At 51.7% G+C, this 16062-nt stretch overlaps 2 protein-coding genes across 4 annotated transcripts in view; both read right to left on the bottom strand.

The window, feature by feature from the left end:
- On the bottom strand, positions 1 to 1413 carry CEBPE (CCAAT enhancer binding protein epsilon). Its single transcript, NM_001192808.1, has 2 exons — positions 904 to 1413; positions 1 to 336 (listed from the first exon to the last, which is right to left on the bottom strand). Exons 1-2 carry the CDS (start codon positions 1411 to 1413, stop codon positions 1 to 3), a joined length of 846 nt encoding a protein of 281 aa, NP_001179737.1.
- Positions 1414 to 7973: 6560 nt separating this feature from the next.
- SLC7A8 (solute carrier family 7 member 8) overlaps positions 7974 to 16062 on the bottom strand; it is a 53088-nt gene continuing 44999 nt past the window's right edge. For all 3 annotated transcript variants that reach the window (XM_005211356.5, NM_001192889.3, XM_024997694.2), the window contains 4 exons: positions 14415 to 14511; positions 12479 to 12628; positions 10579 to 10756; positions 7974 to 10098 (listed from right to left, as the gene is read on the bottom strand). In XM_005211356.5, the coding sequence (XP_005211413.1) occupies positions 9944 to 10098; positions 10579 to 10756; positions 12479 to 12628; positions 14415 to 14511 (580 nt within the window). In that variant the 3' untranslated portion in view covers positions 7974 to 9943. The remainder of the gene's footprint in view (positions 10099 to 10578; positions 10757 to 12478; positions 12629 to 14414; positions 14512 to 16062) is intronic.

Genomic DNA, 16062 nt, shown 5'->3' with positions numbered 1-16062 from the left:
TCAGCTGCAGCCCCCCACGCCCTTGATGAGGTTGGCGGCCTCAGGGATCTGGCGGAAGAGGTTGCGCAGCGTGTCCAGCTCCTGGGTCAGCTGTTCCACGCGGTTGCGCAGGCGCTCGTTCTCAGTCATGTACTCCAGCACCTTCTGCTGTGTCTCCAGGATGCGCCGCTTGGCTTTGTCCCGGCTCTTGCGCACCGCGATGTTGTTCCGCTCCCGCCGCAGCCGGTATTCCAGGCTGTCTTTGTTCACCGCCTTCTTGCCCTTGTGTGAGGGGCCCGCTGGGGAGGGCGCCTTGAGGAGCGGGCTGCAGGGGGGCGCGGCAGCGGCCAAAGGGGCCTGGAGGGGGAGGCACGGAGGGAAAGGAGTGAGGGTGTGGGGCAGGGATCCCACCAGCCAGAACACACGAGGGGCGTCGGAGGAATGTGGGGTTCAGGGCTAGCTCCTGGCCTCGTCAGAACGACCACCGCCCTGCCAGCCGCACAGGATCCGCTGCTTGGACCCATACTGCCTTTCATGTCCCCCACACGCTCTGAGGCCATTTTTCTTCCATCTGTCTTGAGTCTCCAGTTCTACCCTCAGCAGGCATTTCCTCTTCTAGAAGCAGGAGGCAGCACAGAAAGGAGAGGAGGGGGCTGGTGGGCAGCAGAGAAGCTGGAGGGGGATGCCCTTAGATCAGGGCAGGCCAGCTGGTCACAGAGACTGCAGGACACATGGATTCCAGCCACACAGTGGGGCTTCAGGTGGGAGTGAATTCACAGAGAGGCCAAGCAGGGTCATGGCTGGGTGGCGAGCACAGAGGGCTTGGGTGGGTAGATTTCACACAGCAACACCACACACAGACCCCGTCCACACGGCCTCCCTCCAGCCCCTGGGTGGCACGGAGGAGAACTGAGCTGTTCTTACCTTGAGGACGCGCAGTGGCTGGCTGGGTGACGCCAGGCCTGGGGGCAGGTGCATGGCTGTCTGCCCACAGTGTGCCACTTGGTACTGCAGAGGGTTGTAGCTGCTGCGGCTGGCCCCTCGGCTGCCCTCAGGCCCCCTAGGCTCCTCCTTCACAGCCACAGCCCTGGGGTCGTAGCTCCCTGGGCTGCTGTAGATGCCAGGCCCCAAGGCCTTCCTGTCGGGGCCGAAGGTATGTGGGGGATAGGTGAAGGGCCGGGGGTCAGCCGGCAGGTAGTGGGGGAAGGCAGGGGTCCCGGGCCCCTTAAGGCCTCGGGCCTCAGGGGCCGGCTTCACTGCGAAGAGGTCGGAGAGGAGCTGTTCTTCCCCAGACTCGATGTAGGCAGACAGGTCGATGGAGGCCTCATGCTCACACATGTCCCCCAGCTCCCCAGGCCCCGCGCGGGCCCCTGAGAACTCCAGTGGCTGCTGGCCAGCGCGGGGCTCGCACTCGTAGTAGGTCCCGTGGGACATGGCCGGCCCGCCCCCACGGCTCCCCGCCCCTGGCCGCCCCGCTCTTGGGGCACCCTCCGGGATGCTCGGCTGTCTGCCCCCTGCCCTAGATCTGCCCTCTCCGATCTCCGCCGTCACCCACTCCTGTGTGGTCTCTCTCCTCCCTCCTCTGCTGTTTCCTTTTCCTTCCTCTGTAGTCAATGCCTCTTTTCTCTTCCCTTTTTTCCCCTCTCTCCCTGGGGTGACTCAGGGAGGGGCAGGGCGCACCCCAGAGGGAGGGATGTAAGCCTTAGAGAATCGGGGCCCCTGGCCTATTTAGCAGATGGGGGCTACTCTGGTCAGGCCCCAAGCCAGGGTTCTAAGATGCCCCGGAGCCGATGCTTCTGGGAATGTCTCCTTCTCCCCGTCGAGTCCAGGGGGTTCCAGAATCCTCGTTGAGGGCAACAGCTCACTCTGAGTGTCCTCCTCCCTCTGACTTCCAAATGTCCTGTGCAGAATGAGTGCCCAGTCAGAAGGATGAGAGGAACCCTCTTCCAGTGCCGACCCCCAGCCTGATCCGAGCTCCTCCCTGGACACACCTCCTTCTCAGTACCCTCCGCAGCAACAGTGCTGGGCTCCACCTACCCCCAGAGCCACCCTGTTCCTTTTGTAGACCCACCTCTCCAAACCACTCTCCTGGGTGCAGGCCAGGGGTGTTGTTTGAGGGATTTAGGAAGTAGTGATGGGCTTCCCAGATGGCTCAGTGGTAAAGAATCTGCCTGCAGTGCTAGAGATGCAGGAGATGCAGGTTCGATCCCTGGATTGGGAAGAACCCTTGGAGGAGGAAATGGCAACCCACACCAGTATTCTTGTCTGGAGAATCCCATGGACAGAGGAGCCTGGTGGGCTATAATCCATAGGGTCACAGAGAATCGGATATGACCGAAGCGACTGAGCACACACACACACACAGGAAGTAGTGATAAGTCTGGGACCAAGCCATACACTAGGATCTGTCTTCTGGAGCAGAGCAGGCTCTTTAGCTAAGTTTTGCATGGGGTCTGTGCAATAGCCCAAGCCTTCACATGTTTCCAGCCCAGGCTACCTCTAGCAACCTGGCACTGTCCCTGACTGCCCTGTCTTGGCAGGGCTGGTCAGGGCTTGGGCTCCACGCCCCAGACCCTGGCGCCCTCAGCAACAGCTGCACTCCTCTGATGTTTCCAGCGCCTGGCCTGTGCTGCCAGAGCCTCAGGCTGGCGCTCTGCCCTGTACAGGTCCTGAGGGCTCTGCCCGTTTCCTGTGGCCGGGCCGCAGGGCTCAGGAGCTCGCTGCAGCTTGGTTTGCTCTTTTTCCTTCTGCATGGCCGTTCTCTGACCTCGATGCGTGTCTCTTGAGTCCACTTCCTCTTGTGAGGCTTGACAAAAGCCTTCTCTTTTGTCATCACCTCTTCCTGGGGCTCTGTTTCAGGGTCTCAGGGAGAAGCCCACGGCTCGCTGTCTGCACTTTTGGTCTCAGACCGGGCCCCTCTCCCTTCCCTTTTCTCTGGGAACTCCCTCCTCCCTCCTGTCAGAGACACTGGCTTTTACCTGTCACATTTCATCTGCAAAAGGGACTATGTTGTTGTTTAGTTGCTAAGTTGTGTCTGACTCTTGCCATCCCATGGACTGTAGCCCACCAGGTTACTCTCCCCATGGGATTTCCCAGGCAAGAATCCTGGAGTGGGTTGCCATTCCCTTCTCCAGGGGATCTTCCTGACCAAGGGGTTGAACCTGAGTATTGGCAGTTCAATCGGGCAGGCAGATTCTTTACCACTGATCCACCTAGGTTCAGTGAAAAGGAAAGGACACGTAGAAATGTGTCACTGATTCTTTCGTCACCAGCAAGTGCTGTGAGTGCCCTGTGGAGGCCAAAGGTTTTGTAAATTGGGCACAAGGGCCAGACCTCAGTGGTGTAAATATAGAGGGGCTGTGTACCATATTGCTGTTCAGGCATTCAGGTGTGTCTGATTCTTTGTGACCCCATGGACTGCAGCACACCAGGCTCCCCTGTCCTTCACTACCTCCTGGAGTTTGCTCAAATTCATGTCCAGTGAGTCTGTGATGCTATCTAACCATCTCATCCTCTGCCACCCCCTTCTCCTTTTGCCTTCAATCTTTCCCAGAATTAGGCTCTTTTCAAATGAGTCAGCTCTTCATGTCAGGTGGCCAAAGTATTGGAGCTTCAGCATCAGTCCTTCCAATGAATATTCAGGGTTGATTTCTTTTAGAATTGACTGGTTTGATCTCCTTGCAGTTCAAGGAGCTCTCAAGAGTCTTCTCCAGCACCACAATTTGAAAGCATCAATCAATTCTTTGGCTCTCAGCCTTCTTTATGTTCCAACTCTCGCATCTGAACATGACTACTGAAAAAAATCATAGCTTTGATTATACAGATCTTTGTCAGCAAAGTGATATCTCTGCTTTCTCATATGCTGTTTAGGTTTGTCATAGCTTTCCTTCCAAGGAACATCTTTTAATTTCATGGCTGCAGTCACTGTCCCCAGTGATTTTGGAGCCCAGGAAAATAAAATCTGTCACTGTTTCCACTTTTTCCCCTTCTATTTGCCATGAAGTGATGGGACCAGATGCCATAATCTGTTTTTTTAATGTTAAGTTTTAAGCCATCTTTTTCACTCTCTTTCACCCTTATCAACTATGTACTACATTGAACGCTAAAATAAGATGTGCAGATGTAGGGCTCCCTGCAAGTCAGGCAATTACCCCTCTAGTTAGAGTGCCCCTCATTTCTGTGCATAGCTTGAGGCACTTTCTCCAAAAGCTCTGACCTAGCATGAGGAATCTGCTAGTGTCCAGGAGACAGATCTCCAGTCCCTGATGGGGAGATTTCTACTTTCTCTTCATTTCAGAGGACCCTGTGGCAAACACTACCAGCCGGGAACTGCTTCAGTTTTGCAGCAGTGCCTCAGTTAACCACCAGGTGGTAATATTGATCCAAAATTCAGGACTTGAGTGGTTTCTGTGCTCATGAATCAGGTGAACAGTAGAGGGCAGGCTCCCACAGCCCTGGCAAGGGCAAGACGCCCAGAATGAGGAAGAGGAAAAATGGCCGAGATGGGGGTTTGCAGGGCAGTTGCAGGGAGAGTAGGCAGGCAGAGAGCACTAGGGCCAGGCCCTTGTCTCAGTGAGGAGGAATTCTACCCCTCCACCCCCACGATGAAATAGTCATGATGGTTAGGGCGTTGCATTTTCTGGTGGTATGCTTTTTCAATCCTTGAAACATACACTTTTCCTTGCAGACCATTTCCATGCAGACCTGTGAATTAAATAGGCAAGTAAGCAAGACAGATGGTATTTTTATCTCTGCTTTATAAAGGAGGAAAAGGAGGCTGAGAGGCTGAGCTGCCCAAGGTCATGCAAGGATGAAGCTTTAACCTGCGTAGGGAGGAGGGAAAGGCAATGGTATAGTTCTAGAACCTGACCCCCCACCCCCACCCCGCTGCCCTGCCGGGGAAGAAGGGATAGGGGAAGGCCACGCTCAGTGATTCAGAGAGAGCTTCTTTGCCCTCAGCCGGGCACCCTGGGGGAGAGGGAGACTGCGTCTGGCGGGCGAGCCGCCCTGGAGGAAGCAGGGAGGTGTGCAAATAGGCCGGCAGGAAATGAGAAAGCTCGGGAGCTCAACCTGGGGGGTAGATAAGCAGTCTCGGCCCTTCACCTCCCGGGCTGACGTCGCCGTGTTTCCCAGTAACCGGGGCGCTCTGGACGTCTCGCGTCTGGGAGGGGGAGGCGCTGGACGGGAAGCGGGTGGGGAGGGCAGTGCCAGCCAAGGGCAGGGGGGTTTCTTGGGTTCGGCGGAGTTGAGCAGGAACGGATAGAAGCCCTTCGTGGCCACCTGGAATCCTTTTCTCCCTGCGGCTGCAGTTGCTACCTGGGTGCCCCAACTGAAACAATGCATCTGTAGTATCTTAATGACTTTGTATCAGGCCTCAGTTCAAACACAACTTCCCTCACCAATTCTCAAAGCTCCTTCCGTCACCTACCGCTAGGTGACCTTGGGCGAGTTACTTAATCGAACTTGTAAAATAGCAGTAGTAATGCCTACTTTGTCGGCTGTTTAAACTTTGAATAAGATAATGTATAGAAAGCAACTGGGCTGAGCCGGTCAGTCTCCTTCCTGCCCTCCTATGACTACACTCTGTGGGGGTTTATCTGTGTCTCCTTGTGTGTTAACTGGCTTCAGTTAATTGTGTGAGCCCAGGGACTGTAACCCGCCAGGTTCCTCTGTCCGTGGAATTCTTCAGGCAAGAATACTGCAGTGGGGTGCCATGCTCTTCTCCAGAGACATGCTTCTGTAGCCTTGTCTGAAGCTTCAGTTGGACAAGATTTTTTTTCCTTCTAATTTTATTTATTTAAATTTAGACTTTTTAACTTTCCATTGGGGTATAGCCTGTTACAGATATTGTGATAGTTTCAGTTGAACAGTGAAGGAATTCAGCCATACATACATGGACAAGCATTTCTGACCTTGTAGGTCCCAGGCACTGCACAAACTTCAGGGAACTGGCCAGTCCAGTCCTGCCTGCAGAAGCTCAGAGCCCAGAGGTATGGGCAGTGATGCTGTGATGTGCACCACAGGTACCATATGCATTCTTGTCTTTTCCCCGCAAAGACTATTTGCTCCTTAAAGTAAGGTCAGACACCTCTTCAGCTAGGGTAACCACGCTACCTGAATTAAAATTAAGGAGAGGTGGGTTGACATATATGACTGTTCTTATGGAGACAATGAAACAAAATATTTGAAGTCTGTGCTGACTTGGAAAATTCAAGGGTAAGTTTGCTATTCCCACAGCGCATAGCAAAATCTTGGATATTGTGGTTAGAGAAATATTTATTGACCACATTAATAAATGAATACATAAATAGCTGTGATTTCAGTGCTCACCAAAGGCTCCCAAGTTCCCTAAGGTCAGAGGATCTGAAATTCCCCACATTAAAGTGACTGACACAGTTAAGACAGCATAAAGGCCCAGGTTAAAAATAAATGCATGTTGCCTAGGAGGAGACCCACATTTGCCCTTTTGAGCAGGTTGAAAGATCAGCAAGTGTCACCTTACAAAAGAGAGGGGGCTCCCAGGGACAGGTGTCTCTAGGGACTGAGAGGGTTGGACTTGCTGGAATGGGGTGACACAAGGAAGCCTTGGGCAGCCTGGGAAAAGAACAAGCGTGTGTTGGGGAACTGGGGGCTCCCCAAGGGTGGATATGAGGCTTGGAGAAGGGCCTCTTGCACAAGACTGGCCTTTGCCCAGCTTGCCCTCACTCTTTTGGGACAGCCGTGGGCTAGGAGATTCGGGAACCCTTTGAGATTAGGTTCAATCTTCTTTTTTCATCCCTCTGAAAGTGCTAAATAAGCGAAGTGACGTGCCCAAAGACACACAGCTGTTTGGTGGCTGAGCTGGGCCTCGGAGCCAAGTGTCTGTGCCGCTGTGAGTGGCAAGCCTCCAGCCTCAGTCTAGAATGCCAGCCACAAAACAGTTATGCTGGGGCCAGGCCGGGACTGGGAGTGGAGGCATCTTGCCTGCCAGTGTCCTCACAGTGTCCCAGATGGTGAACAGTGATGTCCTAACACCCCCCCCACTCCGCCCCCGCCGCCTCCGCGTGTCTGTCAGCAGAGCCAGCTCTGGAATGATGCAGTCTCAGGACAGGCTGCGGGAGGGCTGCCCGCAGAGGAGGGACCAGATCCACTCCTGTCAACTTCCTCCAGAGATTAACCCGGAGCACCAGGAGGTACTTGTCCTTACCTCGACTGCTTCCTCCTCTTTCCTGGTCCCTCAGTCCTCCTCTTCTTCTACTTGGGTGGCTGAGTGGACCCCACCTCACCTCCCAGTCCCTCACATCAGACCTCTGGCATCCAGCTGGGTGCTTTCCTAAGCCCCTTCCACTGGGGGATGTTTCTCCACAGGCTCAGCCTGTTCCTTTCTGATGCCTTTGGCTGACGGGGCCTTGGGGGACCACCCCTGCCTCCACCTCCCTCCATTCAGCTTGGCGCTGTCTGTCCCTCGCCCAGGTTTCCACCCTGGGTAAAGATGAGGTTCTTCTTCCCAGATAGTTTGCTAGCTCTCAGCACAATACGGGCTTCCCAGGTGGCACTAGTGGTAAAGAACCTGCCTGCCAGTGCAGGAGATGTAACAGACGTGGTTTCCATCTCTGGGTCAGGAAGATCCCCTGGAGGAAGGCATGGCAACCCACTCCAGTAGTCTTGCCTGGAGGATCCCATGGACAGAGGAGCCTCGAAGGCTATAGTTCACGGGGTTGCAAAGAGTCAGAGACAATTGAAGTGACCTGGCACACATGAACAGCACAATACATCAGTATGAACAATAATACTCAGACTTCATGGAAGTAAGGAGTTTTTGTTTCAAAATGAGAGGGAGCTGTTTGAATGTGCCAGCACTGTGCCCCAGGACACCTCAAAGCTATGGAATGCAAGGGCCTTCAGGAATGCCATCCTGGGAGGAACCTGGTAAACAAAGACCTCCCTCCTGACAGAGACAGGAAGTGCCTGGCCACTCTGTCTTGGAAGGTCATTGAATTAACAACACCACCAACTTCATTTCCATTTAAAATTTTATTACATCAACAAAAAAGAAAACAAAAAAACCTCACAAAACAAAATTCTAAAACCTAAACAAACTCAAAGACAGAAGACTATTATCCAGGTATAACCAAAACCCTCCCTGAAGGGGAGAAAAAACCCAAAAAACTTAAAAATCCCAAAGAAATAGAAATACCAGCTTCAAAAATATTTATCCAAAAAGTAAGGCATCCACTTTACAAAAACAACAACAACAATAATTGGAGGAGGTTGGAGGAATGACAAGAGGGAACAAGAGGATGGTCCCCTGACCCTCCAGGGGCCAGCCACAGTCCACCTGGAGTCCACTCAGAAGGGACCACAACTTGGAGCAAACCCGCATTTCACTGATGCAGGCTCGGGCAGGCCGGGTGAGGAGCCAGAGGCCAAGTAGGCCAGAAGGGCTTCCCAGGTATTCCAGTTGCAGCAAACAGTATGAGGAGTTGGGGGGAGGGGGACTTCTGCCTGGGATAAAAGAATCCCAGTGCTTAGCACAACAGATGAGGTGGGCAGGCTCCAAGGGCCCTGGCTGGGCAAACAACAAACAATACCTTCTCTGGAGCACAGGGAATGGCAGCCCTGCCTACAGGACAGGATAGCTCCAAGTCCGCAAACCACAGAGAAAGGGCTTTTATGAGCCCTCCACAGTGACCTTTTGCCATGGCCCTCTCATCCTGACCTGGAGGCTGTCCAGACAGGATCTTGATGGGAGCAGGAGGAGGGACGGATGATCTGAGGTAGGGGAGGAATTGGCCTTCAGAATACACTTTCTCCCCAGTTTTCTACATGATGGGCTAGGCACCTCTGGGGAGATGGGAAAAGCCCTCCCGCTGGAAAGGCTTGTCATACCAGGTCTGACTGGAGGGCTAGAAGCAGGGGGTATTTTTAGGTTCCAGTTCTTGGATGGGAGGTGACTTAAGGCTAATTTGGCTTCAACTTTCAGGCATGAAGGGCTTGGGGAGCCTTCACACCATCGGTCCTGAAGCTAAGGTCCAGAGAAGAGGAAAAGGGCAGGATGGGGGTGCTGGCATTGCTGGCTGCCTGGGGCTGTGTGGGGGCATTGCCGCAGGGGGTCACAGGGTGGTGGGCTCCTTCCCATGGAAGTGGGAAGGAAGAGGAGTGGAGCTGCTTTGTGATTAGGAGAGAAATGTCCACTACATTGATAATAAGCAAGTTTCTGGCTTCAGGAAGCTTTGGCACCGAGTTGGGGGGAGGATACAGGGGCAGAGGCAGGGCTGGGTTTCTGCAATCTGAGCCTTTCCCAATCTGTTCCACAGGCCTGGCTGGGGGAGGGGGAGAAGGCAGTTCTCCAGCCCATTGGTCCTCAGCTCAGTGGGGACGTGCTGTCCCAAGGAGCCTCACTTTGCACAGGGGGCCAGGCCAGGGTGGTGGCCAGGAGCCGTGGGGCAGAGGGAAGCATCACCTCTGATTTCTTGGGTCCCTGGTAAAGGGAGGGGGCCTTGGGTCTCTCCAGCTGACCTTTCATGGTGACAGATTTGGTTGAGTCTGACCCTCCCAGGTGACTCACAGTTGCTGCCACTTCTCTTGGAGCTGAGGCCTCCCTTGAGCTCAGGAATGGGGAGGGAAGGCAGTACTGAACTCAGGTTCCTGAGGAAGCGACTGAGGGTGTGGACCCCGGAGAGAGGGCTGTGGAGGGCACTCCTCTAACAGCTGGAACTTGGGCAGCTCAGGGGAGGGGGGCAGTCCAGGGAGGGAGAGGTGGCTTTAGACACAGGCCTTGGGGTGAGAGGAGGCTAGATCTTTGGGCACAAATGTCAGTATCTTGTTTATAGTTTCTCACACCCATACCCAGGTCTTGTGCCTGCTTGACAGAGGCAGAGGTGTGTGTGACTTTGTGAGCGAGTGTGTGTGTGTGTTTGGGGGACCTGGGCAGAGGGCAGAAAGGGAGAGGAGGGAGGAGGCAGCTGAGAGGGGAGGGTTGTCCTCAGGGCCCCACCGCGTCCTTGTCCTTGGAGGCAGGGGGCTGGCAGATGGGCTGCTGCTGCTCCATGTCCTGGTTCCTATCTTCCATCTTCAGGTCCTCGGCCCCCTTGGGGTACACAACTACACATATCTTCTGACTCACCAGGGTCAGCAACTCTGTAGGAGGAGGCCACACAGAAGCCAAGTCAGTGCTGAGCATCCCACCAAGCCAACCAACCAGGCCAAGGCCCTTCCCACTCTCCTGCCTCAGCATCTGGCCTCAGCTAGGCTCCTCTAGAAGACTCTCTCTCTAGGAGATGGCTGCCTTGACTGCCTCCTCCATTTCTGGGACACCTGTTTGCTGGCTGCTCCTCCTCATCAAGGCCCCAGGCCCACTGACCGCCAATTCTGGGGTCTCCACCCAGCCCATGGCAGCTTCTCCAGGATGGCCACTCTGGCAGGCCTAAGGTCTGCATGGAAATCCCCAGAGTTCTCCTCTCCTCAGAGGTCTTTGAGCAGAGACCTTTCCTGTGGCAACCCTTTCTCCAGTGCTCTGTAGACAGCCTCCTGATCCTGGTGGGGCTCTCTAGCCAGACCAGTGACCACTCTACTCCAGACCAGGGGCCCTCTGGCTGCCCATAATGTTCAGCAACTCACCAATGAACTTATTGAAACACCTGGGCTTGTGCTGCCAGTAAATACCCAGGAAGTAGACTGGCACCCCTGTCACCATGATGGCCAGGCCGATGCCACACACCACGGGCTCTGACCACAGGCTGAAGACCAGCAGGAAAGCCCAGAACAGCAAGTAGATGATGGGGAACAGCAGGTTGACCTGTGGATCAGAGTCGCTGTCACCTGTGTGGCCCCTGTGGCCCCCAAGATCAGAACATCTTCCCTCTTCTTCCCAAAGGGAAGCATTTGCAGGGCAAAGCTGGGCTTCACTCAGCTCTGTGGCTCCCCCACCCCGAGCCTTGACAGGGCAAGTGCTATGTCGAGGGATGTTGGTGAACATGGGCAGTGGGACAGTAAGAGCAGTGTGGGGGCCTAGGGAGGGGACAATCCTCATTGTCGTCCCAGGAGGGATCAAACAAAGCTTCATCATGCAGCTGCATGCCTGCGGCAGTCACAGAAGCCTGTGGGGGTTGACGAGCTTGCTGGTATATTGCTATACGTCTGCTGAGGGCCGAAGGTGAAGGAGAGCAGAAGAAATGAATGGAGTCAAGAAGGAAACTTCCTGTCAACCAGACCCCTACTCTCTCCCAGCTGGCAGGGTAAGGAAAGTGTCCCTCCTCTCACCAGAGTCAGCTCCAATTTCTTTTAAGCCATTTGAGAGGATAAACCTAAGACCCAAGAAATCAGGAAAGCTAGTGTGGTATGAGGCAGCCCAGGGCCTTGTTTACTTCAAGAAGGAGCAGACTCTACAGGCCCAACATCCTCTTGTTGACCACAGGTGGGAAGTCCCCCATAGTCTTCTTCAAGGTTCTAGACTCACTGCCTTTCTCCTCTTGTCCTCTCCTCTCGGAGGGTAAGAAAGTGGTAGGGAGATGGCGTTATTCTGCTTCCTCTTCCCTCTAGCACACTTTCTAAGCGTGGCAGGAGAGTGGCAATGGAAAACAGAGATGTGAAGAGCATCTAGTCTCCCTGTGTCTCCAGAACGTGTGTTAGTTGCTCAGTTGTGTCTGACTGTTTGTGACCCCATGGACTAATGTAGCCCGCCAGGCTCCTCGGTCCATGGGATTCTCCAGGCAAGAATACTGGAGTGCGTTGATGTGCACTCCTCCAAGGAATCCTCTTGACCCAGGGATTGAACCCAGATCTCCCGCATTGTGGGCAGATTTTTTACCGCCTGAGCCACCAGGGAAGCTCATTTCCAGAATAGGATTGTTCAAATAGCTCAGGGATATATCCTCTTCTTCAAATTTGCAGGAGAACCTGTAGCACTCTAGCATACGTTGTTCTGAGCAATCCCATTTATTCCTATCACAAAATTATTTCTTGTACAATCAAGAGATTTACCAGGCATCCTACTATGTGCAAGGCTATAGTAGTTTAAAAAGGGAGGATCATGGAGTGCTGAAGTGGACTGGGAAACTTCAAGAAAGGTTCTTGAGTATGGAAAATGGTTAAAATTTGGAGAGGCAGATGGGAGAAGGAAATTCATTCTGGGATGAGATGGAGAGACTGAATGAGTAAAGCCAGTTTACGTGGAGGGACAAGGAGGAGACTAGTCAGAGTAGAAGGTCCAGGAAAAGTCAGCTGACTTCTTAAAGCCTTAGAGCCACAGGAAACAAAGAAATGACATGATGGAAATAATGACATGATGGAAGTTATCAGGTCATGGAACCTATTCCTCCAGCTGCAGTTTGCTCTGGTCCCATGGAGAATGGAAATGGCTGCCCCCTTCACACATGGCCTTTGCTTCCCAAAGGGTCTCCCACCATCGTGGAGATGATGAGGCTTGGTCAACAGTGAGAACAAGGTGATTTTAAAAAATCTGAGCTCAGCTAGAAGCAGCGGAGGAGGGGGAGGGGGCCCCACAGGAAGGTTCTAGCACCTTAATGGGGCGGTTGATGTCCGGCTTCTTCCAGCGAAGAACTATCTGTCCGGCAACCGTGACGCCATAGAAGAGGTAGTTGATGAAGCCCACGTAGTTGATGAGCGTGTATATGTCGCCGGTGACAAGCATCAGCAGGGTGGAGATGCACTGGGGGGCATGGAAGAAGCTCAGTGATCAGAAAGGCCCTGGGAGACCGGATAAGCTGTTTACTGGTGGCAGGCTGCTCGCCTGCCTCTAGGCAGACAATGCCATTCCACAGTGGATCTCTCAAAATGGAGACTTTATAGCTTCTCCTAGAAACCCAGGTCATTGCTAACAGCTTCATCACCAGGAAGTTCCTTCTTACTGCAGGAGTGATAATCAAAACATTTAACCATGGGTACAACATGGACACTAACCACTCAGAACAGATGCTGGCTGTATACACCTGGACAGGCAATGCTGGTGGCACCCAGCTCTATGACACTCTGGTCTCATTTATATTTCTTCCCTAGTTGAAGCTCAAGCTAATTTTGTCTTTTATCCCTTAGGGAAGACTGTTAACTGTAGATTAAGGTTTATTCTTGCCCTCATCCTCTTTCCCTGGTTGAGTCATCTAATTTATTTTTCTTCTTTCCTTTTTTTTTTTTTAAATGTCATAAACAGTTATATAGCACTTCCTAAGTGTCAGGCTCTATTTTTAGCATTTTACAAATATTAACTCATGTAATCCTCATAACATCCTTCTGAAGTTTTCTTGACAGAGTTCACTTCCCAACTTCAAAATCATCTCAGTGGATCTCTCAGAAGCATATTCTTTCCCTCTGCTAAGTTGTTAAGGCCAACAGAAGGCTCAGTTCTCCTGTAAGATCTGATGGTGAAAATAAGAAGAATTTAAGGGATGAAAAAGCCAGATTCTTACTGTAGTTGCCTTGTAGTCATAAAGAAAAGAAAGAAAGTGAAGTCGCTCAGTCGTGTCCGACTCTGCGACTCCATGGACTGTAGCCTACCAGGTTCCTCTGTCCGTGGAATTTTCCAGGCAAGAATACTGGAGTGGGTTGCCATCATAAGCCTGCACCAATGGCGCAAACTGGAAAAAAGCTTGTGGCTCACTGGGAGCACTGAGCCTTCTCCAGCTGCCTTTCACTACTGACCAATCAAGATGACCCTCTTCCTGTATCGGAACGTTCTGAAATTTCTTCTAATGTACAGTGAATGCCCTTGACTCTTGAGAGCTCTGTTCTCTGGTCTAACTGCTTCTCTGTTAGACCAAAGTCATTTTTGATATTTTAGTTGGGATCCAGAAGGAAAAACAAAAAACCAAAGACTCACTGGGGATAAGTCTTTCTCTTTCTGTATGCCCTATATAAATGATTCTACTCTTGTGTAATTCTGCCTCCATTTACCAGACAACCCCCTTGTTTCCTTTTTTCCACTTTCAGTTTACCAGTCTTCCCTTCTGATTTTTCTTATTTGGTGTGACACCAGATTTGGTGAACACCAGATTTATTTCAATGGTGTTTCCCCAGGACTGGCAGAGCCTCCTCGGGCAAGAGGGTTGATGGGGAAGGGTGGGAGTGTGCTGTGATCAGCCAGGAGCAGAGGCCCAAAGCTGCAACCCTGCAGGTAACAGAGGCAGGAAGAGCCAAGGAAAAAAGCTTCTTTGTGAGCTTGTGTAATCTGGAAGCAGCTACTTCAGTCTGACTCAAAACGATGGAAGAATGAAATGAGCCGGCCTGGGAGACTTAAGGCATTTCAGGACTTAGGCTTCTTCCTTGCTATATCTCTTGATATTAATCAGGCCCATGTATACCATTTGCTAGATTATCAGAGGCCCCAAGAAACCTAGGAGCACAAGGGTAACAGTGGCACGTGTGGGAAGTATGAACTCCCAGTTCAAAATAGCACAAAGAGGGAGGGTATGTGTAGGGCTGGCAGAAGGAGGGACCCTTACTGTGAAGAGCAAGGCTGGGATGGGGGTGCAGCGCTTCACGTGGATCATGGCCAACACGCTGGGAAGGTGGCCCTCCCTGGCTCCGGCAAAGAACAGCCTGGCAGAGAGAAAAGCAGGTCAGCCTGGGATGCCCCATGGACCAGCCAAGCCTCCCTCCCTAGCCCAGCTCCCTCATCCGTGTCCACCTCTGCCCACAAGGGAGCATCTCCACTCCAGCCAAGTACTCCTCGTGCACACCTTCCAGCCCACTAGTCAAAGGACCCACGTTCACAAATGCAGGTGCAGGCAAACCAGAGGCAGTCAGTGGATACGTGGATGGATTCAGGCATGTGGAGGCCTTGTGTGTGGTCTGGGGTTCCTGATGACGTGCTGTTACTCTGTCTCTCACAAAGCTTGGAGAGCTGTAGGAGTAGCCTTTCTCTCCTTTGCTTAATGCCTTAATCCCTTAAAAAATGTACCTCCCCCCTCAGAGAATATAGGTTCTTTGGGGCATGAGGAATAAACTGTACATGAAAATATATATCCTGGTAAAGAAGTAGTTGCTCTTGTGGTGGGTAGGGAATGGATATGGATGAGGAAGGGACACATGAGAACTTGGCGGGGGGGATATGTGGAAATGTTCTATATCATCGTGTTTTGGGTGGTAGTTACATGGTTGTCTACAATCGTTAAAATTCATCAATCTGAACATTTATGATCTGGGTATTTTGTGGTATGTACCTGAAAATTTATATCCTTAAACTACTTATTCTAATCCCCAAAAACCATCCTAAAGAAATGTATACAGTTAGTAAAAGGAGTACATACAAAGATATTGTAAGAGAAAAAAGATTGAAAAAAAATAGACAAGAAACTCAAACTTTTTTTTTCCTGCACTGTGCCATAGCTTATAGGCTCTTAGTTCCTTGACCGAGATTGAACCTTGGGCCCTTGGCAATGAAAGCATGGAGTCCTAACCATTTAACTTCCAGGAAATTCCCCCAAACATATTTTTTAAGTTTAAAATAATGATAATTTTTCTGTCTGAGATACTTGTAGACTCACATGCAGTTGGAGGAAATAATGTGACCTTACATAGACTTCACCCAAAACTCTCCCATTGGTAATATACTGCAAAACTATACTAAAGTATCATGACTTGGATATTGACGTTTACAAATTATTTTTAAAAAGAGAGATTTTAGGGAATTCCTTGGTGGTCCAGTGGTTAAGAATCTGCCTTCCAATGCAGGGAACACAGGTTTGATCCCTGGTTGGGGAACCAAGAGCCCACATGCTGTGCGGCAACGAAGCCCACACACAACTAGAGAAGCCTGTTTGATGCAGCAAGACCCAGTGTAGCCAGGATAAAAAAAAGAGAGAGAGAGAGAAATTTTAACATAAAGAGCAGCCCTTCTTCCTCTTTCCTCTCCCAAGAAAAAAGAATACTGTAAGCTGTTAGGAGTCATTTACATATTAGTAGAAATTAGACCACTTTTTCTTTTTTCTATGATTTTGGAGGGAAAGGATCAGCTAAGGGGTGAGAGGAAGGGGATGTGATGGGGGAGACAGAATGGCAGAGAGTCAGTACGCTGGGTGGTCTGGAGAGAACTGTCACTTTGTCATTTGGGTATGGGGGAGAGTGGGGCTATCAGTAGCAGCTCCTGAG

The sequence above is a fragment of the Bos taurus genome, chromosome 10 (genome assembly GCF_002263795.3).
Source record: "Bos taurus isolate L1 Dominette 01449 registration number 42190680 breed Hereford chromosome 10, ARS-UCD2.0, whole genome shotgun sequence".
Classification (NCBI taxonomy): domain Eukaryota; kingdom Metazoa; phylum Chordata; class Mammalia; order Artiodactyla; family Bovidae; genus Bos; species Bos taurus.
Note: the sequence above shows the minus strand (reverse complement) of the source record. Positions and strands in the feature narration are given on the sequence as shown.

What these genes read in the sequence shown, in the direction of transcription:
- CEBPE (NM_001192808.1), bottom strand. Translation starts at nt 1,413, where the DNA reads ATGTCCCACGGGACCTACTACGAGTGCGAGCCCCGCGCTGGCCAGCAG. An exon ending in AGCCACTGCGCGTCCTCAAG is followed by an intron (nt 337 to 903) that starts GTAAGAACAGCT and finishes CTCCCCCTCCAG; the next exon opens with GCCCCTTTGGCCGCTGCCGC.